Genomic DNA, 26,689 nt, shown 5'->3' with positions numbered 1-26,689 from the left:
TTGGAGGTTATAAAATGGATATGCATTCAATAATCTGAAACTGTTATTTCACAAATCCACATTTAAAATTGATTTATGTAAAGATTTGATTGTATATATAAATAATTGAGTTTTTATTTTTGTGAATAGTAAAAGTATTTCAGAATCAAAGATTAAATTATGATCATTTGGCTAGCTGTGTAGTATGAAGTTTTATTTCATTGAGTCTCTGCTACAATATTCAACAGGACAATATTAAATGTTTTATGTTTTTTAGCATACTAAATATGCAGTCATCATCCCAGAATTTTACATTTTAATTCTTTTTTAATAACTTTTTAAGAAATTTTTATTCATTTACATATCAATCACAGATCCTCCTCTCTCCCCTTCTCCCACTCCCCCCAGCCTTCCCACCTCAACCCACCCCCCACTCCCTCCTCCAAAAAGGTAAGGCCTCCCTCCGATGGGGAGTCAGCAGAGTCTGGTACATTCAGTTGAGGCAGGTCCAAACCCCTCCCCCTGCATCAAGGCTGTGCAAAGTGTCCCACCATAGGCAATGGACTCCAAAAAGCCAGCTCATGAACCAGGGATGGATCCTGATCCTACTGCCAGGGGGCTCCTTAAGCAGATCAAGCTACACAACTGTCTTGCTTATGCAGACGGTGGTTCAGTCCCATGGAGGCTCCACAGCTGTTGTTCTAAAGGTCATGAGTTCCCACTAGCTTGGTTTGGTTGTCTCTGCAGGTTTCCCCATCATAATCTTGATGCCCCTTGCTTATAGAATCCCTCTCTTCAACTGGACAATAGGTGTTCTCAATTCCCTTATTTCTTCAAACCTGGTTAAATGTAGACTCAACCAGCTGTCTTTTCTGTATGAATGCTGACATCTAGAAAATGCAGTTCTATGACTGTGGTCCAAAGGAACCTACCTATTGTCTATTCTACATGTCTGTTGTAAAAATGTCAATGAGGGGTAAGGAGGTATAGGAGAAATCTTACCTGAGCTGAGTCACAGATACATATAATTCAACAACACTTAGATCCCTATATAAGCAGATCTGTAACATATCCTTTGTAAACTGATATATAGATGTCATAGATACAAATAAAGATAGGTAGAGAGAGAGACAGACACACGCATATGCACACGAGAGAGGTTGTTAAAAAGTAGATAATCCATATTCTTCTCTGCCATAGAAACTCCTCCAATTGTTTCAAATTGTTTAATATCTGTCAATAAAAATATTGTTGGTTGTCAGTTCCTACAATCAAAGATAAGAAAGCAAAATATTTGTTAGAATCATTCAGTCTCACAAATTTAATAATTATGTAAAGGTAAGCTTCAATATCTTGAGTCCTTATTTTATATATTGTGTATACACAGCCTCTCTACAATTCCAATTACAAATCTCCTTCCAAAAATGTCTATATTCTATCCAGTGTTGTTCTTTTAAATCTCCCATTTTCTTGATAATTCATTTTTACCCTGTTCCATTGGGTTCACTTGCTAAACACATTCTGATCCTTTTCTCATTGCAATACATAGACCAATCTTTCAATTTCTTATTAAAACACCCAGAGAAATCTGTTCTATATTAAGGAATGTTAGGGTAAACCTCATGTATAATATAGTAGGGTAAACCTACTAAGTTCACAGAGGCCCATTAAAAGTTTTGAGTTTAACATTTTACATAAAAACTACCATTTTACCCAGGATATTAAATACAAGTTAATGCAGTGAATAGCATTTTGACTAGTCTTTAAGAATCTCTAGAATTCTGAAATCCTTTGTCATTTTGCTACTTTCACATGAAAACAGAAAATATTTAGTCAACATAAATAATGTTCAGAAAGAACCAAATGGAAAGCAGGAAAGATAGTCAATATTAGCAAAAATATTACAGAAAAAAAACCCAAGCATTGGAACAAGTCACAAGGAACAAGACAAGGGAAATTATTGGAAAGGAATACCAAATAGAAATCTCCATAGAGAAATCTATCAAAATACCCTCAAGCTTGGTGTGGGGTTGCACTTTTAATCCCAGCAGTCAAGAAGAAGAGGCAAGTGGATCTCTGGGTGTTCATGGCCACCCTGTTATTCCAAGACAGTCAGGGATATTTTCTTCAAAAAAGTTCTTTAAATAAATGTTAATTACAATAAATGTAAGATATAAAACAGATATTCATTTCTGGCATAGTAATTGTTTTCATGGAATAGTCTTATGTTACATATATTAAGATTCTGGTTCTAAGACGTGTGAAAGTGAGGTCTCCTCTACCACATCTCATGGTAAAAGCAAGGTAATGGCTGAGTATTGGGCTATAGTTTGTCTTCTAAGCAGAATTTGATTTGATACATGGGTTAAAATAGTACTAAATATGACTTTCTGAATTGCCCTCATATGATCTGCATCTCGATGCTAGTACTAAGGTAAATATAGGAAAGAGGAAGGAGAATGTGTCATGGAGTCAGATAGGCTGATAGTCAACTGTTAGATATCTGTTCCTTTATAATTTGTGATGATGGGCCTTTCAGAAGAGAGAGGATCAGCAAACTCCCCAAACAGCTGAATAATATTATAACGACAATCACTTTAAATAAAACTAAAACTTGTTTTATAATCACACGCACTGTCTCATACTCAGCATCAAAGAAAGAGGCCCTTTTCATTCATCTCATGTTTATTCACACTATATTAGCCATACTGTATTAGTCAAATTAGTTTAGGTCTATTAGGAAACAATCTATAGCATGAGTATATATACATATGTATGGTGTCTCACAAGCACAGAAATTTTGTAATACTTTCACTAGATTTGAAAATTTAAAACAAGGATTATTAAATGAGTCTGGGATTTCAGAAAGTTAATCTGAAAAGGCTTTTATTTGTTAAGAATAGTTTCAAAATGCAAGTGACAGATTCATTGTGATAGTAGAAATGAAAATGTGTATTCTTTGGTGCTTGGGGGAAATATTCTGCAGCTAACTGTTCAGTCTTTCTGATGTGTGCTCCACTTAATTCTGATGCTTCTCTCTTTATTTTTGGTCCAGATGATCTATCAATTGGATATAGTAGCACACTAAAATTACTCGTGGGTCAATGCTAAACTGTGTCTTTAAATCTAGCAGTACCTTTTTTTAAGTGAAACTTGGTGCAACAGAGTATGGTGCCTGTATATTTAGGATGGTTGACAGTTCCATGAAATGGAATGAAGTGTATCTTTTTATTTCTTCTAATTAGTTTTAGTTAGAAGTCTCTGTTGTCAGATATTGGGATAGATAGTGATGGGGCTGGTTACTTCCTGGTCCAGTTTGATCAGAGCATTTTTTTCCATACTTTTACACTATCATTAAAGTGTCTATCATTCAAGATAAGATGTATTTCACGTAGATAACAAATATATGGATTTTGTTTCTTGATCCATTCAGTCAGCCCACATGTTTTGATTGGAGAATTGAGGCCGTTAATAGTTAAAGTTACTATTGAAATTTGTGCATGTTACTGGCAGGAATTGTGTTGTTTATTTTCAGTGTTGTTGTTTTGTGTCCCCAGTACCTTGTGTTTTAGCAATTATGTCTTTGTTTTTCTTTTCAAAAATGTAGATGCTTTTAAAAGTTGTAGATTATTAATAATGAGGATGTTATGAATGTTTACACTTTATATATTTCATTCAATGTCTGTAACAAGACTAGTTAATATAGCAAGATAAAGGGAAAGTCAGTTACTATTTAAAATTTATTTCAAAAATCTATTAACTTATTAAATTCATACATTTTGGCAACATACCTTGCTTTATTTGCTTCTCTATCTATAATTCTATTGGGATTTTTGATGCATCTGAAAAACAGTCAGATATTATTTATAACCTTTACATCAATTAAATAATTCTAGCTTAGTGGCTTACAATCACAGATTATGTCTTTAATTCTCAGCACCAAACATGTTCTTTCAGTGATCAGACAATGATTCTTTATACACAGAACCTAAAAGATGTATCTCCTCATGTCTGGTACATAACTTGTAATTGCAAAGTCATAACATCTAGTGGGGAAAAAACAAAAGTATATAATGGCTCCTAGTGCATAGGACACATCATCTTGAAATTAAGCTGGAACATGAAACCTAAAAATAAGATTCATCAAAATGTTGCACGGCCAAGCAAAAGTTGCTTAGAAAGTAAGCCACAGCATGTCAAAGCATACGTAGACTTATGTGCAGGAATCATCCCTTTCATTCACGTCTGTTCATTTATGCATCTATGTATCTATGTGTTCATTTTGTGTGTGTCTGTATCTGGGTGTACACATACACATGTCATGGAGCATTTGTCTAGGTCAGTTGACAACTGATGGGACAACTTGTTCTCTCCTTTCACATGTGGGCTTTGAAAATTGAACAGAGTCATCAGACATCACAACACAGGCCTCTATACACTGAGCCACCTTGTCTGTTCAGAAATAATCATTTCCTAAAAAGCAATTTACATTCAGATTTTAAATATATTTAAATTCACTTACATGTGTATAAAGTTTGCAAATGATATCTCATAAAAATAAGAACACCAGGAACTTTCCAAGTTTATAAGATTTCTAATTTTGTTTTCTCTCTTTCTCTCTCTCTTGTTCCATGTAGTGTGTGTGTGTGTGTGTGTGTGTGTGTGTGTGTGTGTGTGTGTGTGTTTGTGTGTGTACATGTGTACTAACAATGTATGGGGTGGCACTCATCAGTGCATGTACTTCTGTAGGGGTAGCTTACTTCCACTATCTTTCTCTCTCTTTTCTACTTTATATTTTTTTAAACAAGGTTCCACACTGAACCTAGAGCTCACAGTTTATTCAAGACTAGCCTGACTGAGAACCGCAGGATCCCCCTGTCTCCACCCATTCTCCATCACTACAGTGACGGCCACTATGCCAAACTTTTAGGTGGTTTTGGGTATCTGAACTCATGCCCTTGCACCACACATTAGCACAGTTTCCCAGTGGAGCCCTCTCGCTAATCCCTCTACTTTTCTTCTTTATCATGATTCACTCTTGTCTTAACTTAGGAGGTGTCAACCGCAAAGCCTAATAGTTAACCAAGTTGAAAACAAGAACTGCACAGAACTGTACAACGGAAAGCATAGCTAACCATTCCTAGGCAGTCTTCCAGGTCCCTGGTTGATCGTGGAGAGTCTGAGGAAGATGCTGTCAGGTTTTCTCTCCAGAGGAGACTTATTCTGGGTCCTGGGATGCTATCAAAATAGCCAGCAGAAGAGGTCTCAGTGAACGGCCTCAAGCTTTGTGCATTTCCTGTAGATCTGCTGTGCTGCATTTCCATGTGAAGCATTGTCCTGTTCTTCTCTGAATTCTCATTACTCCTGCAAAGATTGTAAAGGGTAAAATCTAAAGCTGCCACTTCCTCCTGAAGGTCTATTATATTACTTGCATTTTAACAATACTGCCATGAGAATAAATAAAATTTCCATGGAAATGCCATGCTAACAGTGAAGGTGCTGCTGAGTGTACCAACTGTATGCATTTGTGGGCATGAAATTTTCCCAAAGATAATTCATGTGATTCTAGAGGTATTCCAAATACAAAAACTAGATTTTTAAAAAAGGAGGGATAGGTACAGCCATCAATGATGCACATCATGACCAATAAGACGCCTTCTATCTAGACTAAATATGTTTATAATGTTATTCATGATGTTACTGGAATAAGTAATAAAATATGTAGAGAGTAACACAAGGTCCTGGATGTTCACTTTCTTGATTAGAGGGATTTATTACATGAAAATTTATTATAACATCATAATGTTATGCTTAAACATATTCACTTGAAAAGCTAAAATGAAACATCTAGGAATATGTGGATTTCACTATAATACCACTCTGTCCTTTGGACAAGATATGGCTTTTGCCCTCTTAAAAGCTTAGTGGTTGTAATTATCTGCACCAGAATTGTTGACACACAGGGCCCCTTATTTTCATATGGAGTTGGGGCCTCATGAGTCCTTACTTCTCCATGAGAACATAGAGACAATTAATCATTGCACAGAGAAAGAATCTCTTTCGTGGTTGCTGTAGCTCCCTGTAAGTTCCCCATGTTACTGTGAGTAAGAGTTCACTCAAGCTCCTGTAAGTTACCCCAGTTCCACTCACTGCCCCCACAAAGCTGGGATGAGTAGAATGGTCATCTGTGTGTCATCACTGCAGTCCTCATGCCTTCCAAGAAGAGGTCATACGATATTTGTAAACCAGTTAGTAGATTTTACAAATATCACCTTTTGACACGATTTGAAAAGATTTTCTTTCCCTTATGTGCACCTCATGTATTAGTTGAGTATAATTAAACATTTGGCACTGGGGTATAATTCACAACAAACTCCAGGGAGAATGTGATGTGGGGCTGTTAATGAAAAAGAACCAAAGAAGCTTAAGACACTGTGACATCATTTCCTCAACACCAAGGCAGCACAGTGGAAATCGCCAATATAGCTTCCAATATCTTCACACTCAACAATTTTTAAACATTGTTTCTGATCTAAGCTTTCTTCCCCAGCCCCATGTTGGTCTTTCCCTATATCACAGTATGCCTTTATGAAGAGTATAGAAACTCGAAAGAACAGTTTGTCTCCTGGCTCCCCCTAGTTAGTGGTATGATCAAAGTTCACAACAAAGAAAATTATCTGCCAACTGCCAGAATATCCCTGGAGAAGGAGGGATGGTGGTGCTCGTATCCTTGGTTTTAAGCTATACTATCTTAAAGATAGGTCAACATTCAATATTTAGTTTTACGATAATGCTTACAAAAAGTTTTATGTAACTATCATTGTCTTAATTATAAAGTCTCAAAAATACACAGGTGAATATATACCTGATTTGACTAAGTATATGAAATTATCATGTGTAATAAAAAGCAGAAAATATCATAATCTGCAAGAGTGATCATTTAAAATTAAGTTTATGTAACAAAATTATTTCCCAAAATTATATAGCTCAACTAACTTTCACCTTTGTCAAAACATTCCTTATAGGAATTTCACAAATAGTTTTTTGCTAAAAATTAATTTTTAGAGACAAATGAATGAACTTATTAGGCTTTCTAAATATATGTGCTTTCCTTACTTGTTTAGGTAATATTGAAATGATTTTCTAATGCTTAACTCTTCGTGATAGAGGTACTTATATCGTTCCAGTTCCAATGCACTTAATGCTCTGCTAACTTTCAATTTAGAGAGTGTAGATTTAAGGCTTCTAATTTTGGTTTCTATCACATTTATTGTTGAAGTTGTGTGACTCTCTCTTAAGAATTCTGAGTATGGTTTAGTTGTTGTTTGTGCCTGAAACATTAAAAGCAAAACAAAACAACGTCAAAAACAGTTATATTCAGCCAATGCAGGGTGTTTGATGATTATAGTTTTAAGTTAGTGAGTAAGAGAAAATTCAAACATGCAGTAATTAAGAGATACTAGAACCTCAAGTCTTCATTAGTATCAATTGTATTATGTCAGCACAAAATTTGACTTGCACAATTGTTTGCATGTGAGGCACTTGGACATCAAAACCAGATCTTGCCATTTGTTAGGTACATGCTCTAACACATGAGCCATATCTTCAGCCCTGAAATATGACATGGTCTGTAACTTTAAAAGAAAGAGCCACAAAACATCCAAAGGTATTACTAGAGGAAGCTCACAAAGAGACTGACTGAAAATTATAAAGGTAATGAAGCTTGGAGGAAGCTACCTAGCAACTGAATTTACTTGATACACAAGCTAAAACTCTGTGAAACACAGAAGAGCCAACATTTACTGTGTGCAAATACTGGTTTCTAGTTTTTACACTATCCATGTACAAATTGTTTTAAAAAAAATGGCAGTGTGAATGACTTCTAATGAGATCAAACCCAGATGCCACTGAGAATCCACACTCTTAAAAGGACCATGGATGTAAGAATTCAGAAAATGCTAAGGCAATGTCACAAATTTTCTGGTGAACCTTAGGGTCCTGGTCTTAAAACATTGTCATAGTTGGGCTAAATGGGAAGCCAAGATGATGAATTCACCTCAAAAGGATTTCTGAAAGTTCCTTTTAGAATGGCATGAGTTCCAATAGAATTCCAAGGAGATTCAAAGCTCTTAGAAGAAATGTGGTAGCTGTTTGCTCACTTGAGTGAAGGGAGACCAATATAAATTTGCATAAACACATACATACATACAAAATACATATATGTATGTAACAATAGCAGTGAAGAAGATGCTATCAACTTAAAAGGAGATCAGACGGGTTTGAGGTAGGGTTGCTGGGAGGGGAGAGAGGAATGAAAAAGAGGTGTAAAGTGATGGACTTTTATTTCACTGAAGATTGTGTAAAAATAGAGAGAGACAAAAACAATATTATAGCTAAAGTTTTCTCCAGTCCCACCCAGGCCCACAGCTGCTCAGACTCAAATAAACACACAGAAGCTTATGTTAATTACGAACTGTATGGCCATTAGCTCAGGCTTATTACTGACTAGCTCTTACACTTAAATTAACCCATAATTCTTATCTATATTTAGCTACATGGCTTGGTACCTTTTCTCAGTTCTGCCTTGTCATCTTGCTTCCTCTGTGTCTGGCTGGTGACTCCCGATTCAGCCTTCCCCTTCCCAGAATTCTCCTTGTCTGCTTACCCTACCTACACTTCCTGCCTGGCTACTGACTAATCACCATTTTATCAACCAATCAGTGCAACACATATCCACAGCATATAGAATGGCATTCCACAGCACGATATTATTGAAAGAGGCAACAGAACCTATCTAGAAAACAAGATGAAAAAAACAATTCAGTTGCTCAGACACAGTCTGTTTCTTAGGTAAAGGAAGAAATAGAGGGTCGAGGGCATAGCAGAGAGCCGCAAAGAATGATGTCGATATTGAGGGCTAATTTCTCAGCGTGACCTCAGCCTGCACTGTCCCTTCTTATAGCCTTGCACTGTTCTGTTTGGAATGGTAGGGAGGGCAAGTGAGCAGATAGTTGAGCAGGTGAATTGCAAATGGCATCACTTCATGTGAAGTCTCTATATGGAGGGAAACTATACATGAAGGTATTATAATCTAGTAACCATGACACAGGCACTACAATCTCATATTGAATGGTAAGATGGTTTAAAATTTTTATCTTTGTGTTATGTGGGGCAGACAGATGGTGTCCTTGGAGGCCAGAAGGAGGTGATGGATCCCCTGGAGCCAGAGTTACAGGTATTTTGAGCTACCCAAAGTGGGTTCTAGGAACTGAACTCAGGTCCTCTGAAGGATGGTTGAGCCAGCTCATTTTGATAAGATCTTAGCATCAGGGCTGGAGAGATGGCTCAGCAGTTAATGAGCCTTGTGGCTCTTATTAATTAAAATAATTTTAATTTTCAAGTGGGGAGACTATAAAACAGTATGACTAGAGATCTGGGTGTGTGGGTTTTAATTGTTTGATTTTCATTAGATAAGAAAATAGAATGTAGGCCAAACATCAAAAAGATGAGAATGAAGTCAGGTGACTGGCAACACTAGGTTAGACAAAAACCTCTGTTTCACAGCATTGACCCCTTGAACTCAGGGCTATGTTGTAAGACATCAGGAGAAAGCCTATGCTTCCCAGTAGAGCTGCTTGTTCCAGTTAGGCTAGCAGCAGCATCTACAGAAGGTACTACACACAGGACAGAGCATTGCTCCAAATGATTCTGCACCCTTCCAAGTCGTAAAGCTGACCAAACTGAAGCAGGGGGAATCAGAAACAATCTTTCATTCCTAGACTCTTCTCAAACAAGATACTGAAAAAAGAAAAAGAAAACTATGTTGTCTATGCCACTAAAGATAAAAATAAAGACAGGAGTTGGAAAGATGGCTCAGGAGTGAAGAGCACTGGCTGTTCTTCCAAAGGTCCTGAGTTCATTCCTGGTGCCCACATGGACTCTCACAACCATCTCTAGTGCCCAGACACATATGCCGGCAAAGCACCTGAATATATAAAATGCACAAATAAATAAGTCTTTTAAAAAACAAAAATAAAAGACAGTTGTTTTGAATAGGAGATAATAACAAAACCTAAGTCACATCTTAAAAGTTACTCTCCTTTAAAGAGGGTCCACTGTGTGGTAATATTAATTTAATGATGGCAAACACTGCCATTGAGAAACAGCAGAAAACAAGAAGGATGACACTGGAAGAAGTTTATGCCCCAACTCTTTCAATTGAAATTTCTTTTAAGTAAGCAATTTTGCCAGAATATTATCTCTAATTTGTAGTATGAATCTTAAAAGGTCTTATTAATAAAAACAAACCCGGAGCCAGGTATTGGGGTGAACGCTGAAAGATCAGAGAAACAGGACCAGCCACCACTAACCTCACCTCGCCAATTCCTCAGCTGATCTCATTTCCTCAAACTGGAAGCCTCTGAGTCCTCATCCGAATGGATCTCAGCTGAACTGCTGCTCAAAAGCCTAAAAACTTAACCAGCTCTAGTTCCTGGTCCTCACACTTTATATACCTTTCTGCTTCCTGCCATCACTTGCTGGGATTAAAGGCGTGTGTCACCATGCCTGGCATTTTCCAGTGTGGCTTTGAACTCAGAGATCCAGATGGATCTCTGCCTCTGGAATGCTAAGATTAAAGGCATGTGTACCACCATTTTCTGGCCTCTATATCTAGTGGCTGTTCTGTTCTCTGACCCCAGATAAGTTTATTAGGGTGTACAATATATTGGGGAACAATATCACCACACTAATTAGGATGTGGAAAATAATGAGAATCATGACTTAAAGTACTATAGTAGAAAACAAAGAAACAAAAACCCAGAAATACTAGATAACATAACCAAATTCAGACACCTAATCTGCTTTCAGCAATTAATTCTCAGAATGAACTAACTTTGAGTAAGGCTTGATAGATCTAACCTTAGATAGATTCTTTTATTACAATTACTATATTTTAATCATTTTTCTTTCAGAAATTGTTTAGACACTGCTGAATTTATAAATGTTATCTGGCTGAATTTTTTTTTTTGCTTGGAGGGATTGAAATATTTATTCTAGCCGGGCGGTGGTGGCGCACGCCTTTAATCCCAGCACTCGGGAGGCAGAGCCAGGTGGATCTCTGTGAGTTCGAGGCCAGCCTGGGCTACCAAGTGAGTTCCAGGAGAGGCACAAAGCTACACAGAGAAACCCTGTCTCGAAAAACCAAAAAAAAAAAAAGAAAGAAATATTTATTCTAGAAATTCTGTAAAAGTTATGCATGTGTGTGTATGTGTGTGTGCGTGTATGAGCATGTGCATGTGTGTATCTATCTAAATGTTTTAAATTAAAGGCAAGTGAAACAGCAGGGAAGTATCATTTTTAGGATGTATATTCAGCACAGTATAAATGGATAGCTTCAGTGTTATATGCAGGAACAAGACCTTATTGTGAACTCCAAGATCAGTTTGACTTTAATAGGAGAAGCTGGCTTCTGAGGGTAATCTTCCCTTTCCTACCTAGCAAATTATGTAAGCTGTAAACATTGAAATGAGTTAGTCAACCACAGTGTAACAAACTGCAGACCGAATCAGCAGATCCTGTAACAAAGATATGATGGAAACTGAAGTGAAAAAAAAAAAAAGAAGTAGTTCTGGATGAGGGAGCAAAGATTTCAATGAAGAAAAGAAAAATAACAGATTGTCCTTATAAATTCAACTGAAAATCATATGTTGAGATCAGCAAAGCACAAACTGGACGGGATGAAATGGTAACCCCCATCTGCCTCAACTGCATCCTGGTTGGGAAATAGCCTGGCACTCACAGCTCCTCAAAGGTTTATACAGTATTATCACATGACTCAACAATTTTCCCAGTAAGTATTCATTCAAGAGAAAGGAAAACATGTGCATGTGTGCATTCATGTCCACAGCAGGATTACGAATATACTGTAAGTGGAAATACCAACTAATGGATCAATAAATAAGATGCATGGTGTATAGATACAAGAGAACATTAGCAATAATAAGAAGCCAAATGCAAACACCAGCTACAATAGGAATGGACCTTGGAAACATCATGTTAAGTTAAAAAAAAAAAGCTAATATAGAAAGGAGCTATTTATTTGAAATGTCCAGAAGAGACACATCTGTAGAGAAAACATAGCTTGATGTCTCCCCAAGAATGAGCAGTGGAAGGAGGGTTACATGATGGATGAAAAGGATGGAATTTATTTTGAGAATAACCATGATTATAAAATTATGGTTATGATAGAGAGACACAAATATACTGAAAACATTGAATTTTATAATCGAAGTGATTGCATTTCATGGACAGTGATTATGTTTCAATAAATTGTTACAAAAATACTTTTATGGTCATAACTTAGGTTCATATATTGCTTTCCTTTAAACTCTTGTGAAGTATCAAGTTACAGGAGAATCAAAGCATATAGTTTCAATACAAAAAGAAAAATTTTCCTATGATACCAAGTCTCTCACTCTACCAAAAGTATTCATTTCACTGCTCAAAGTACTGAAAAACTTATATTTTTACCAATTAAATGAATTCCAGTCCCCAGACTTATTAAATCTTACCGAGTATTGCTGCATTGAAACTGGAGTCCTCCTTCCAAATTGGCAGGTTTCAAAATCTCTGTGAGAACCACACTCTCCAATTTCACATTTATGATTTATTATCTTAAAGGGTTTCCCAATTCTGAAAAATGTAATGAATCAATGTATGTTAACAATAACTGTTAATAGTAAATACTTATAATACTATGTTTTATCATGAAATAAAAGACATCTATAAATTATTCTCCTCTTACTTATTTGTAGCTGATTTTTCCTCAAATAATTCTAATAATAATCATATGCAAATAATATGAAGGGAATAAGTATATTTTGTTTGGTAATTACATAATAGTTATTCAAATCAGTGTGTACATATAAAAAATTAAGTCATTATCATCTGTCACCAGAGGTCAGTTCAAAATGTGAAAAGGAAAAGAAAAATTATACACAAGAATTTATCAAGAAATACACACACACACACACACACACACACACACACACACGCATGCAATATTTGATTATGATTTTTAAGTCACCATAGTTAGTTAAAAGTGACTGAGGGTGATGAAAACATGTGCTACATCACTGTTTAAAATGAATTTAATCAGGAACATGCTCTTTTAAAAATAGTACCTTATAAAACAATAAAAATTTAAAGATCAAACAGATTTTAAATTGTTTGTACACAGGGTAAACTATTTAGTTGACATAAGAAAATAGAATCTTTAAAGACTCCTAATAGTCACATTTATAAATTATACTCTAGGAGTAAATATGATTAAATAAAAATGCATGAAATTCTCAAAGAATAAGTAGTTCAAATGTAAAAAAGAAAATAGAATGATCAGTACACACATACATACACAAATAATAATAGAAAAACAAGCTATTGATTTGGAAAAACATGGGAGTATTGCTACATGGAAGGGGTCTGGAGGGAGGAAAGGGAAGGGGGAAATGATGTAATAATATTTTAAGTTCAAAAAAACTTTTTGAACATGAGAAAAATAAAAGTAATGGGATTTACAAATAGTATCATAATACCTCAAGGTGAAAAACAATCATATGTGATTACCAGGAAATAAATTTGTCTAGATCACACCACTGTTTATTAGGAACTTGTGTAACCATGGGTTTTGGAGTGTTCAAAGGATTCTGGGACTAATTCTCACCAGCGACAATGCAGGACTATACAAACATCTGGATCATTCTATACCTAACCAATGCCATGGCTCTATTCAAGGAAACTACTGTTTTTTCTTAAAATATCAATATTCAGATATATGCAAATATTTAATAACATGTGTACTTTGTGCATGTATGGAAGACGCCAACAGTAAAGTGTTCGTCTCCCTCATATATTCCATACATTATAAAAGGAAAGATGCAGAAAGGAAATAAACTCAATACAGATAATATAACATTGTTAGAAGTGATGGAGTCTATGTATAAAGTTTTTTAATCCTGAAGACAATGAAATACAAAAGGAATTAAGGAGTGAAAAGTCATATAAGAATAAACATTTATGGCACATAAAGTAGAATGCAGTTGCCTCTCCATGCCAAAGGTAATGCTCCATTTGTTGTCAAAAGCCTTGAAGAATACACAGAATATTTTTATTATTTTGCTATTCAAAAACATCTGGTTTTGTTGTTGAAATACATATATAATATATAATGTATATATGGATATATTCAGCACTTGGAAGGCTGCAGCAGGGGGATCACAATTTGAAGTCAGGTTGGCCTAATATTGCAAAACATTGTCTTAAAAAAAGTTTCTGTATGAGTTTCTTGAGTACATCTTAAAGTACTGTTATTTAAATGTTAACAACTAAGTATAAAGTGAATTTTAATTTGGGCATTACTAAGGTTAGAGTTAAATCACCAAAATTATCTGGAAGATTAGCATCTTACCCAGCTAGTTCTTCTACGCAGCTATTTTGTTTTTTCTGCGTCTCCAAACTAAGTTGCACGGATTGTTTTAAGTCACCAAGTCCTTTGCTTAGCTCTCTCATATCATTTTCAGACTATTAAAACATAGAATATAATTTTAAAATTCTAGAGGCTCACTCATCTTTCTTGAATTATTAATACTCATGAGTTTTGAGGAATGTGGTCAGATGGGGCTTAACAAATGTTATAAACTTGATGGAAACAAGGAAAGAACACAGAATTGATTACTTTTCTTCAAAGCTCTCAAATTGATATATGTAGGGAAAAGGGGACCAGCCAAAGAAACCCACCCCGGCATGGAAACCAGAGCTAGTGAAAAAAACACATCCTGGATCTCAGACTTGAGCCAATAAAAGAAACATTTTATGTCTGAACACAGAAACCCGAGAAACATGCCTTGACCCTGAAACCAGTGCCAAAGAAACACACTTTGTCCCTAGAATCAGAGACAGTGAAAGAAATATGAGCAAAAAAAAAAAAAAAAAAAAAAAAATTAGAGCTAAAAGGCTAAAAAGGACCAGTGAAAGAGCCATCTCTGTTCCTGACCAACGAAACTAACCAATCCCTGAGCAGGAAAACTAACCAATCCCTGAGCAGAAAATCTTCTCTCTGGAGAAACTCTGCCCCCTAAGAAGCTCTATATAAACCCTTCAGCCTGTTCAGTTGTGGGCTGTGCTTTCCCACTCTGGCAGAGGCAGCCGCTCTCCTGGACTCCTCCTTTCCACATAATGCCTTTCTCAAAAGAGTCTTGAGTGAAGACCTTCATTTGCCAGCACAGAACAGAAGAACCTTGCTAAGACGTCCCTTAGGGGACTGAGCAGAAAGAAACCCTGCTGAGACGTCCCCTTAGGGAGATGGTTGCATTTCTGCAGGGGTTTCCCCTTTCGCAGAGTGAAGCACAGGAAGCAACATCTTGGGCCTGAGAGAATCAGCAGAGCTCTGCTGGGAAACCCCTTAAGGAGGGCAGAGTGAAGCTCAGCTGTAAAGGCTTTCTCTAGAAGAGCAGGATTGCTACATCCTGTGGGGAGACCATCCCCCACCATCCCCCAGCTTCAGGTATCACCTGACTTCTGGACAAGTCAGGATACCTCTCCCTCCAGAGCTGAGCTGTCCTGTTATGGCTCCACCCTCCAGATCTGTCCTATTGTGGCTCTAGGTATAGCCTGGCTTCCAGGTAAGTCACAATTCCTTTCCCTCCAGAGCTGTAAAACTCGCTTACAACATGTGTGTACATTGTCTGTTTTGTTAAGTTGCGAACACTTACCTGATAAAACTGTAAGATTTTGGTAATAAGTGTTAATGAAAATATTAAAGTTAGGATTTCTTATGAAGTTTACCATGACTGGGGAACACATATCTCACAAGCAAACCACAGGTGTGCTTTAACTCCTGTGTTTGGTATAAGAAAAAACATTTCTCCAGTTATCAGGTTTTTCTCTGACCTCAATAAATACTATAGAATCTAAAGTACTCTAAATATCCTCAACCTGTGGGTTATGACTCCTTTGACAAACCTCTATCGACAAAAATATTTACATTATGATTCATAACAGTAGCAAAATCACAGTTATGGCATAGCAACAAAGTCATCTTATAGTTGGGGGTCACTACAACATGAGGCACGGTATTAAAGAGCTACAGCGTTAGGAAGGTTGAGAATCACTGCTTCCGGTGAAAGCATTAATAACATAGTTCATAGTTCACCACATTTATAGGCTGGTTTAATTTATGATAAGAGTTCCTTTCAGATGTCCTTCAACTTAGATATCTGCAAATGTCTAAATGTCAGTCACTCGCTTATGACTTAGTACAGTACAAATGGGAATCTGTAGAAGCCTTAAAGTCCCTGCAGGGCAGCAGAGACACAATGACACAGAAGCCTTGCCTCAGCCTGTCCAAGGGTCTGGAGCTACGTCTCCATGCTAAAATAAAATGTCATGTCACCGAGGCTTTTGACAAAATGTAAAACGCAACTGTTTACTGTTTAGTCATAATTGTGTAATAAAGCTAAATTTGTATCTCTTGAAAATAGGAGTTTGAGGGACACCTTAAAATGGCAAAATTTTCCCATCCAGATCTACTCCCTTTCTGTCTCTCATTGGAAAAGAACAGGCTTCTAGGAGATAACAAAACATAACAAATAAAATATAGTAAGATGAAATGAAAGCCATCATATCAAATTTAGACAAGACAAAATAACAAAAAAAAAGAGTTATAAGAAAAGGCACATGATTAAGAGACCCACTCATTTACACATTCAGGGGTCCCATGTAAGTGCTAACTGAAAGCCATAGTATATATGCAGAGGACCTGGTGAAGACCCATGCGTGAGGGAGGGACTGGGAAGAGTGGAGGGAGAGGAAACGGTATTCACATTACATTGTATGAAAAAAGGATCTGTGTTTAGTAAACAGGAAAAATAAAATTCCCCCCAAAATGCAAACTTTGTTTTCTCTCACCAATAACACATATTATTAGAACCTTAACATTACACATATAATCAAATAATAACTTAATTGAAAATGAGAAATACATCACAAATACAAAGGATAATGATACTCAAACACACCATCCACGGGTAGTGTGCCATACAGGCATGAGTAGATCCTGTGGTTGAGGAAGGTGCCGCCAAGTTTTCCCCATCTTCATTTCCCTTTTGGTGAGTTTTTTCCACACAAGAGCACTTATGAACCAGCCTTGTACTCAGTGTATTTGATGCAGAAATGTTCTGCTCAAATTTCATGTGAAGTTCTGTATGGGACTCTTCTTGACTGTTGTTAGTCCTAGAGATACCAAAGAGACAAACACTGAGTAGTAATCGTTTTCCCCGAAAAATTCTGAAAGGACTTTCAATAAAAATTCTTCCATAATAATAAATTTTGTTTTGAAGAGAATCTTAACATTGAAAACTACTTCAAATTGTACCTACTGAAATACAATTACAGCCGGGCGGTGGTGGCGCACGCCTTTAATCCCAGCACTCGGGAGGCAGAGCCAGGTGGATCTCTGTGAGTTCGAGGCCAGCCTGGGCTACCAAGTGAGTCCCAGGAAAGGCGCAAAGCTACACAGAGAAACCCTGTCTCGAAAAACCAAAAAAAAAAAAAAAAAAAAAAAAGAAATACAATTACATGTTCAGAATTCTTCCAGAAGAGCACATTCACTACGGGCCTAGGAAATGGCCCAGCAGGTAAAGTGGGTGCATCATTGTCATCCCAGCATAGGACCAGAGTTCAGATCCCCAGGCTATGAAAGTACCAGGTGGGTGCACCTGCAACCCCAGAGCTTCAGGGGCAGACACAGGGCATTCTTAAAGCAAGCAGCTAGCAGACAAGCCAGATTAGAGAGCTCTCAGTTCGAGTGAGAGACCATCCTCAATATATAAGGAGAGAGACTGAAGAAGACATCCAGCATCAAAGTCTCACCTCCACATGCATGACACTCACATGTACATGTCCAGATGCCCATATACAAACACACACACACACACACACACACACACACACACACACACACACACACCAATGCAGAAAACAGAGTATATATATACTTTTGGGGAAAATTCCCCACTAAAAGGAAACTCAAACAATATAAGAGATAGCAACAATGTATGACTACTTAACTTGTAAGCTGGTGCTGAGAGGAATAATATAATTATTGAGATCAGATTAGAGATACTTAAATTCAAAATATAGTTATGTGATATGATGTACCCATCATATTAACATTCATGATTTACTACCAAATGAACTACATGTGAATTTATTAAAACATCACATTATACTTTTCAGACCTATATAATTAATAAAACAAAGCTATAAAAAGCAATGAACATTTGTACTAGTAAGGAGAGTTAGGAAGTTAAAGGAAACAAAATGACATTCTCAAGCATTTGCTTTCAGGATTTGTATATTCAGTGGGTAAAATTAAGCATTGGACATTGTTCTAGTTTGCTTTCTGTGGCTGTGAAAAAACACTGCCCCCAAAACAACTTGGAGATGAGTTTGTTTGGCTCCTGGGTTACAGTCAAGAGAGGCCAAGGCAGGAAATCAAGGTAGAAGCTTGAAGCAGAAACCGTGGAGCAATGGAGAAATTCTGCTTACTGGTTAGCTTTCCATGCCTGGCTTAGCCACCTCTTTCATGCAGTCCAGGTCTGCCTGCTCAGAGCTGGCACCACCTGCAGTGGGCTGCACTCTCCCATATTAACCACTGGTCAAATAAGCATCCCACATGTGTGCCCACAGGCCAGACCTGACAGAAGTAACTTCTCACACGAGAGTTCCTTCTCCAAGATGTGTTGGTATGCTTAGGTTTATGTCAAGTTGACAAAAGCTATGACAGACATTAAGCGATAAGAGAAACAAGGATCTGGCTGAGTTGATAATCAAAACAAAACAAACAGAACTTTGAGTACAGTTGGCCATTTCAAAAGTACCCAGGAATCAGATGGGGGACCCGCCCCTTCTTGGCTTGTACACAAGCTCTCCTACTAACAAAGGAATTATCTTTGTCAACATTGTGGTTTGTATTAACCCCTTTTACCATGGTATTTGTCTCTACTCTAATACAAGGCATATAAACATTCAAGAGTACAGTTTTGTCACATAAGACAAAAGATAACAGCGGAGAAAAGTTAATTCACCAGGTTTCAATAGAATTAGCAGTACTTCCCCCCTGGGGTTTCAATTGTATTCATCCCCAAACAACCAATTTTTTTTAATTACGATTTTTTTTTTAATTAAAACATAATGGTCAGGCATGGTGGCACATGCCTTTAACCCTAGCACTTGGGAGGTGAAGGCAGGCTGATCGAGGACAGCCTGGTCTGTATAGTGAGTTCCAGGACAGCCAGAGCTACATAGTGATACCCTGTCTCAAAACACCCCCCCAAATTAAGTTAAAATTTTATTACATCACTTCCCCCTTCTGTGATCCCTCCAACCTCTCTCATGTCTACCCCTCACTCTTTCTATAACTAATGACTTCTTTTAAATTATTGTTGTTACACATATATGTACATAAATACATAAAGATAACCCCGTGGGAAGTGCGAGAAGGAAGGCCTGAGTGAGGGAAGTCCTGAAAGAACATGTGTTGTTGAGATGGGTACAGCCATGTCAAGGACTCCAATGTCTCAGTCCCGTGTGAGTGGCAAAACCTTACCAGGATGAGACTCAGAGGGTTGACAAAGCTTTTTGAACTGGAAAGGGTGCCACATGTGTACAAACACTAGCAACTGCGGCTTCCTCCTCTTCATGGACGCTGCAGCTTGAGGCTGCTTGCCTACCGAGAGTAGACAGCACACCCTCCCACCCCAGGATTGTGCATGACTAACACACTCAAGTTCAGCATCATAGCAGGAATGGGTGTTGGTCCTTCAGAGTGCGTATGCACTGTCTGGACCCCAGCTCTTCCATACGTGTGTCCATGTGCTGTTATTTCTTCATTCCCTAGCTGACGTGTCCATGTGCTGTTCTTTCCTCATTCCCTAGCTGCCTGCCCTGTCAGAGTTCCAGATCCAGGCCAGCAGGACTTAGCACAATCTGCTGACTCCATTGGGGATGTGTCTTCTTTGTATATGTTGATAGGCAATTTTATACCTATAGAGCTGCATCTAATAGAAAACTTTTAGAAATAAGTGCCTGAAAATCTGGATGCTTAGGTTAACTATATGAGAATTTTAATGAGGAAAAAGCCAAACATAACTAAAAGAGGGAAGGTAATAAAATGTGCCTGGAACAACATTTTATCAGTGAGTCCATCTTCTGATGTAATTTCCCAAAAACATATGGGCCAAGTAGCTTTTGCCTCCCATTAGTGTGAGGATCAAATCTGACTAAAATTTATGATTTAGCAGTTTATGAATGAGCAGACTGCATCTTCTGCAACCTTCTCTTTCACTCACCTGTTTAGTTCATATAGTAGGAAGTTTTTGTTTCTTAGTTCTTCCAGATAGCATCGCCTGTACTTCCCCAGTTCTCTCTGTCTGGACTCGCTCAAAGTTTTAACACTGGAGATTTCTGACCACAGCCTCTTAATTGTGTTTTCCATCTCAGTTATTACTGCAGTGTGCTTCTTACAGAGCTTCTTATTTTCCTGAACGGCTGTCTGTGCCTACCGCAGATTGAAATTTATAATTAGAGAAAATCTAATTCCAATCATCCTAGTATATTTGATTCTTTTACTTTTGACATTTCATTCTTTCAAGGTCGAAAAAAGAATGATTTCTATAACAATTTTTAAATATGTGAAAAAATACATTGCTGTTTTAAATATTTCTTACCAATGTAAGCAGTATTAAATCTGAATTGTAAAAAATACTCATGTATATGGTATTGGTAACTAAACCCAGATTTCGGCACCATGCTAGGAAAAGACTAACTCCAAGCTATGCTATTCACCCTGAACCATTCCTTCCCGTGGAATTAGTTAATGCAAAGAGAAATTGGTGGCTTCTTGGAGATGGAGAGTTGCCTTCTCCATAGACGTGAACCTGAGAGGCTAGCCATGCTCCAGTAGATGACTTTACACCCATGCACATACTGGCAGCAGTGAGCTAAAACGCAACACTGAAAATAATTCAAAATGGGCACATACAGTTAGTAGGGAGAGTGCTGAAAGCAGTGAGAAAAGAATTAAAGTGTAGCAATTTGGAGGGAGATTTGATTTAAACAATCTATGTATGTGCAAAATTATCAAACAATAAAAGTGTTTGCAATGAGACATTTCATATGAACACATTTCATATGTTCCCTAAAGTATTTCTTTTTATTGCCAGAAAGGGGGTTGACATGACACTGACTTACCAAACTCGAACTCTGGGCCAGGTTTTTCTGTGTGTCCTGCAGATGTCTCTGCAGATGTTCTATTTCCGCCTTTTGTTTCTTCACTGTAGCTAGTAATGAGGTATTTTCTAGTTCTAACCTAAAATATATTCAACCATATATATATATATATTTTTTTTTTTTTTTTTTTTTTTTGGTTTTTTCGAGACAGGGTTTCTCTGTGTAGCTTTGCGCCTTTCCTGGAGCTCACTTGGTAGCCCAGGCTGGCCTCGAACTCACAAAGATCCGCCTGGCTCTGCCTCCCGAGTGCTGGGATTAAAGGCGTGCGCCACCACGCCCGGCAATATTTTAAAATACATTTTTTTCACATATCACATATTTAATGCCACATTTTTTTACTCTTTAAGTTTCAGTTGTCAGGTAAGTATCACATTTCCTTGTGACATTTTCACAGAGGTTTATTATTACACTTTGTTCTTATCTGCCATCAAAACCATCTCCTGTCCCTTCCCCCTCTTCCTGGAGTCTTCCTCCTCCTCCTCCTCCTCCTCCTCCTCCTCCTCCTCCTCCTCCTCCCTGTTGGTGTTTTCATGTCTCAAATGTCCCAACTAATCCTTGTTGCTCCCCTCCCACTTCCCATTAGAACTCTTTACACCCTTTCACAGCCCCCTTTCTAATCTCTCTCTCTCTCTCTCTCTCTCTCTCTCTCTCTCTCTCTCTCTCTCTCTCTCTCTCTCTCTCTCTCATAATACACATGTGAAACAGTGACTTTTTAAAAGAAATCTATTAAATGTCGATGATGTACAAATTCTATCATTTTTGAGCCTTTTTAAAAGAATGAACAAGATGTAGGTACATGAAAAATTATGTACTTTTTGGTTGGTAATGTTTGGAAAATAATATCCCTCATGCATGCAGAGCCATGCTATCCTATTGAGGCACTTCCTAAACTCTGTGTTGTGAATTTCAAGGAACTTAGAGCAATGTTCAGTGTTTTCACAGTAACCACAACTTGGATGAGCCTCATGTTACTCATTTGCTATATAAATATATGCTGATTTAAAGTTTACATTTGTAGGTGATCTTCCATCTTCTGTGCATGTTCTTTTTCTTTATGTAACTAAATAAAAGATAAAAAGAATGTTATTAATACTCTGGTACAAATTGATCCATCGTCTATTTACGTGCTAAAGCTTTTGTAGGAATTCGGGCGGAACCTTTGGTATGTGCACTCTACATGGCTGCTTCGATGCTACCACTACAGGTTTAATTTACTTGTTGCAACAGGATTCTCCCAGCTCACAGGGCAGGATGTAATATTTCCTCACTCTTCATAAGAGTGAGCTGATGCCGCTAAAAGACTGAAATGCATTACATTTCTATTTCAATTTTGTTTTATCAAATATGGAAGCTGACAAAAATGAAAGGCCCTATGGCCTTTGTGATTTTGCTTTAAAGGGGCCACACAGTCATTTTCATTTAAAAACTCTCCATAAACATGTATGGCCAAAGCTGTGCCAGCAATGGTAAACATGACGTAACATTGTGTATGTATGCTGGTGTGTATGTGTGTGTGTGCACAAGCGTGTGCATGTGTGTGTGCATGTGTGTGTAAGGTCACGGCTGCACTGAAGACAATCTGAAGTGTTCTTTGGGATCTGTTTTGGCTTTTTTTCCCTTCATACCAATATGGAACTCAGCAAACAGGACAGGCTGGCGTGCTGGTGAACCCTAAAGAGCCATCCATTTCTGCCTGTCCAGCGCTGTGACACAAGCATGCACCCGCATGCCTGTTTTTAATGGGTTCAGGGACTGAACACAAGTCTTTCTGCTTGCCTTGTAAACATTGTGCCCACTGTGCCGACTTTCTAGCCCCTGACATGAGATGTTTTAGTTGTAATCAGATATTTTACTGAAGGGTGTCAGCAAGGCATAGAGGCAGTTTCAACATGGATGCCTGAATGTGAATATGTGATCCTTTTCCCAGTTCCAATTACTACAAGATGTTAGTTCTGAAACAAGTTAAGGTCCTATGTCTCAGTTTTTTTAGATCAGTAAAATGCAAATGATGACAATGTCTATTGTTCTCCAATATTGGGAAGGTTTACTATGCAATGTACATGCTTTTATTCTCATGTGGCATAGTAATATGTATGTATATATGATGTAACATACCTTTGATGTAACACTAATATTATTAGCACATTTTATTTCACAATAAAATTAGGCCTATTAAGAAGGCAGCACACCAGTTAAATAATTCTATCTAAGTAAACTGATCCCTTATTCATACCACTGGTTTGGGGACAAAGGATCCATTTCCAGTTCTTCATGCAACTTCCACCAATTCCACTAGCCAATGGTAAATTATACTTCCCTGAAAAACTTCATGCTTCTGTTAAGTGACGATCATATATGTAAAATGTAAATGGTACCCTCCTACTATGTCATTTATTAACTGGTGTGTAGATGGCATGATCATCAGAGGTGGCTAAAGGCACTGATAGGAAATATTGCACTTTACATTATAAACAAGTTTCTCTAGACTCTTTCCATGAGAAAATATGTGAATATCTTGTTTATTTACAAGTTTATTACACAGTTATTCTACCATCTTCCCATTTTATCTTTTATCATTTTGTTTAATCTTTTTATATATTTCAATCATATTCTTTGTCCTTCTCCAACTCTTCTCATATCCTATCCAGCTCCAACTATCCCATTCACCCCACTTCATCTCTCTCTCTCTCTCTCTCTCTCTCTCTCTCTCTCTCTCTCTCTCTCTCTCTCTCTCCCTCTCTCTCTCTCTCTTATTTTCTCTCTCTCTTTCACTCTTTCCTTCCCTCAAGGAAAAAAAACACAATAAAAACAACCAAAAATGAAAATCAAAACAGATGAACAAAAAAAAATAAAATCAATGAGACAAAAAAATACCAAAATAAAACAAAAAGTACACACACAGACAAAAAAAATAATTCATAAAGTCCCCTTCTATTGGCCATCTTCACTTGCGCGTGAGGACTGCTTGATATACCCAGTGGCACTCCACTGGAGAAAAGTGATTTTCTTTTTCCAAGCAGGTGTCGACCATAAATAGCTTTTTGATTGTGGTGGGAGTTTGTTCCCACTCCCCCTTCTCATGCTGGGATTTTGTCTGGTTTGAACCTGAGCAGGTCTTGTGCATGCTGTCACAGTCTCTGTAAGTTCATATGTGCATAAGCTGTGTTGTGTCTGGAAACATTGTTTTGTGCCTTCTCCATGACTCATTCTTCCTCCTCTTCTGCATAGGTCCCTGAGTGTCAAGGGAGAAGTTTGATGAAGACATCTCATTTACGGCTGAAAGGTCTCACTCCCTGCTCATCACCCAGTTGGCACTCTGTTAATTACCATCCACTGCAAGAAGAAGCTTCTCTGATCCTCTCTGCCTTTTTAGGCACTACACTTCTTTTGCATATACACCTGGCCCATTATGCATTATCTGAAACTGTATTCTGTACATTAGAAACTATGTAATGTTTTCTTCCTGATTTGGCTTATTTCTCTTTGCCTAATGATAACCAGCTTCCCATGTTTTCCTGGAAATGGCAGGTCTTCATTTTTTATACCTGAATAAAATTCCTGTGGATATATTCTACTTTTACTTGTCCATTCCTCTGTTGATGGACATGTAGTCTTTGTTTATATCTTGGCAACTGGGAGTAGAACTAAGACAAAGACGGGTATGTAAGTGTTCCTGGCGAGTGCCAACTTAGATGCCTTTGGAGATATGTCCAGCACTGGTATAGCTGAGCACATTTTTCATTTGTACTTCTGTCTTCCAGAACTAATCTGGATTCTTTTCCTCATTTGGTGTTAAAATTCTGAGTTCCTTATAAATTCAATATATTACCTCCCTGTTTCTCCTAGTACATAGGTTGACCCTGTACTCTGCCCATTCACACAAATCCTATTGTCAGTTCTTGCTACCATTTTTTGGGCTATTGGAATCCTTTTTATAAAGATTTCTTAAGGGACTTTCACAGTCCAGAGTTTCACATCTGACATTATGGGCATTGGTCTGTTTAGTTGATCCATTTACAGGGAGAGGTAAATGAAACTATATTCATGCAGATGTCCACATTTCCCAGAACATTTTATTTGAAAAGACACCTCTTCTCAAAAGCATGGTCGTGGAACTTTTGTGTTAAAACAAACAAACAAGCAAACAACCCGAACAGGTTGCTGTAGTAACCGTACGGTTCTGTTTCCTGTTAGATTGTACTTGTCTACATGCTTATTTTTGTGACAGTAGCGTCTTTCTTTTGTTCCTATGTCCTCTGTTATAATTCAAAACAAGTTGTATTTATTTTCCAGCATTGGTGTTAATGCTTAGAATAACTTTGGGTGTTTTGTGTTTCCATAAGAATTTGGGGTAAACAAAGCAGATAAATGGACAGCACTCAAAAAAAAAATCATCCTGAGTGAAATATCCCAGACCTAGAGGACAAATTTGATCAGAGCTTTGCTCATCCTCATCAGAGAAGCTTCCTATTGCCAAAGATGGGAACAAATACAGGGACCCACAGTTAGACATTAATGCAGAGAGTGACAGTCCTTGAAACACACAGCCCTGAATGTGATGTCTCCATCAAATCCCTCTGCTCAAGGCTCAGGAAATCCCATGGAAGAGCTAGAGGGGATAGAGGGAACCAAGAAAATGAGGCCCTTTAAATCAACCCTATCAAATCTCATACGAACTCACATAAACTGAGGCAGTAGACACAGGGCCTGCAAGGGTCTGCCCAGGTCCACTGAGTATTTCTTATGGCTTCCAGTGTCTTCATGAGATTTCTGAGTGTGTGAACAAGTTGGTCTCTGACTCTTGCACATTCTTTTCTGCTCTTTCCTCATGTTTGCTTGTCTTTCCCAACTCTAATGTGATAGTCTGTGGCTTGTCTTATTATATTTTATTTTGTTATATTTTATTAACGTCCCTTAGAATCCTTTCTTTCTAATGAGAGACAGAATGGGAATGTATCTGGATGAGAGGGATAGTGGGGAAGATCTGGGAGAAGTAAAAGTGAGGAGAAAATACAATCAAGTTAAATTATATGAAAAAAGAATCTATTTTCAATAAAAGTAAAATATAGTGAAATTATACTGTTGATAAATCTCAACTGGTTTCCATTCCTTCATTCAGAGATCATACACGAAATACTTACTAGATGACAACACTTTTAAAAAGTAATTTTATACTAAATATCATTAATTTATAATGAAATAAAATTTGGGTTGAACCCTAAATAAAACAATCATACATCAAATAGCAATGATTTGGTCAAAAACAGTCTACACATCCAATGATCCCATCATAAGCTTGCATAGCGCACTAATGAGGTAGATTTGTATGTATATGCTAATGAAGTTTACACAGTGATGATGC

At 37.4% G+C, this 26,689-nt stretch overlaps 1 protein-coding gene across 5 annotated transcripts in view; it reads right to left on the bottom strand.

The window, feature by feature from the left end:
- Positions 1-286: 286 nt before the first annotated feature.
- LOC102914100 (uncharacterized) overlaps positions 287-26,689 on the bottom strand; it is a 70,845-nt gene continuing 44,442 nt past the window's right edge. For 3 of the 5 annotated variants that reach the window (XM_042275831.2, XM_076570194.1, XM_076570193.1), the window contains 9 exons: positions 22,338-22,387; positions 21,289-21,406; positions 20,388-20,596; positions 17,055-17,268; positions 14,447-14,559; positions 12,552-12,672; positions 7,096-7,310; positions 5,115-5,343; positions 421-1,212 (listed from right to left, as the gene is read on the bottom strand). In XM_042275831.2, coding sequence (XP_042131765.2) covers positions 1,027-1,212; positions 5,115-5,343; positions 7,096-7,310; positions 12,552-12,672; positions 14,447-14,559; positions 17,055-17,268; positions 20,388-20,596; positions 21,289-21,406; positions 22,338-22,387 — 1,455 coding nt within the window. In that variant the 3' untranslated portion in view covers positions 421-1,026. Of the gene's footprint in view, positions 1,245-5,114; positions 5,344-7,095; positions 7,311-12,551; positions 12,673-14,446; positions 14,560-17,054; positions 17,269-20,387; positions 20,597-21,288; positions 21,407-22,337; positions 22,388-26,689 lie in introns of all 5 variants that reach the window. The other 2 variants (XM_076570195.1, XM_042275830.2) reach the window with 1 other exon arrangement.

The sequence above is a fragment of the Peromyscus maniculatus genome, chromosome 4 (assembly GCF_049852395.1).
Source record: "Peromyscus maniculatus bairdii isolate BWxNUB_F1_BW_parent chromosome 4, HU_Pman_BW_mat_3.1, whole genome shotgun sequence".
Taxonomy (NCBI): domain Eukaryota; kingdom Metazoa; phylum Chordata; class Mammalia; order Rodentia; family Cricetidae; genus Peromyscus; species Peromyscus maniculatus.
This window is presented reverse-complemented; position numbering and strand designations above follow the sequence as displayed.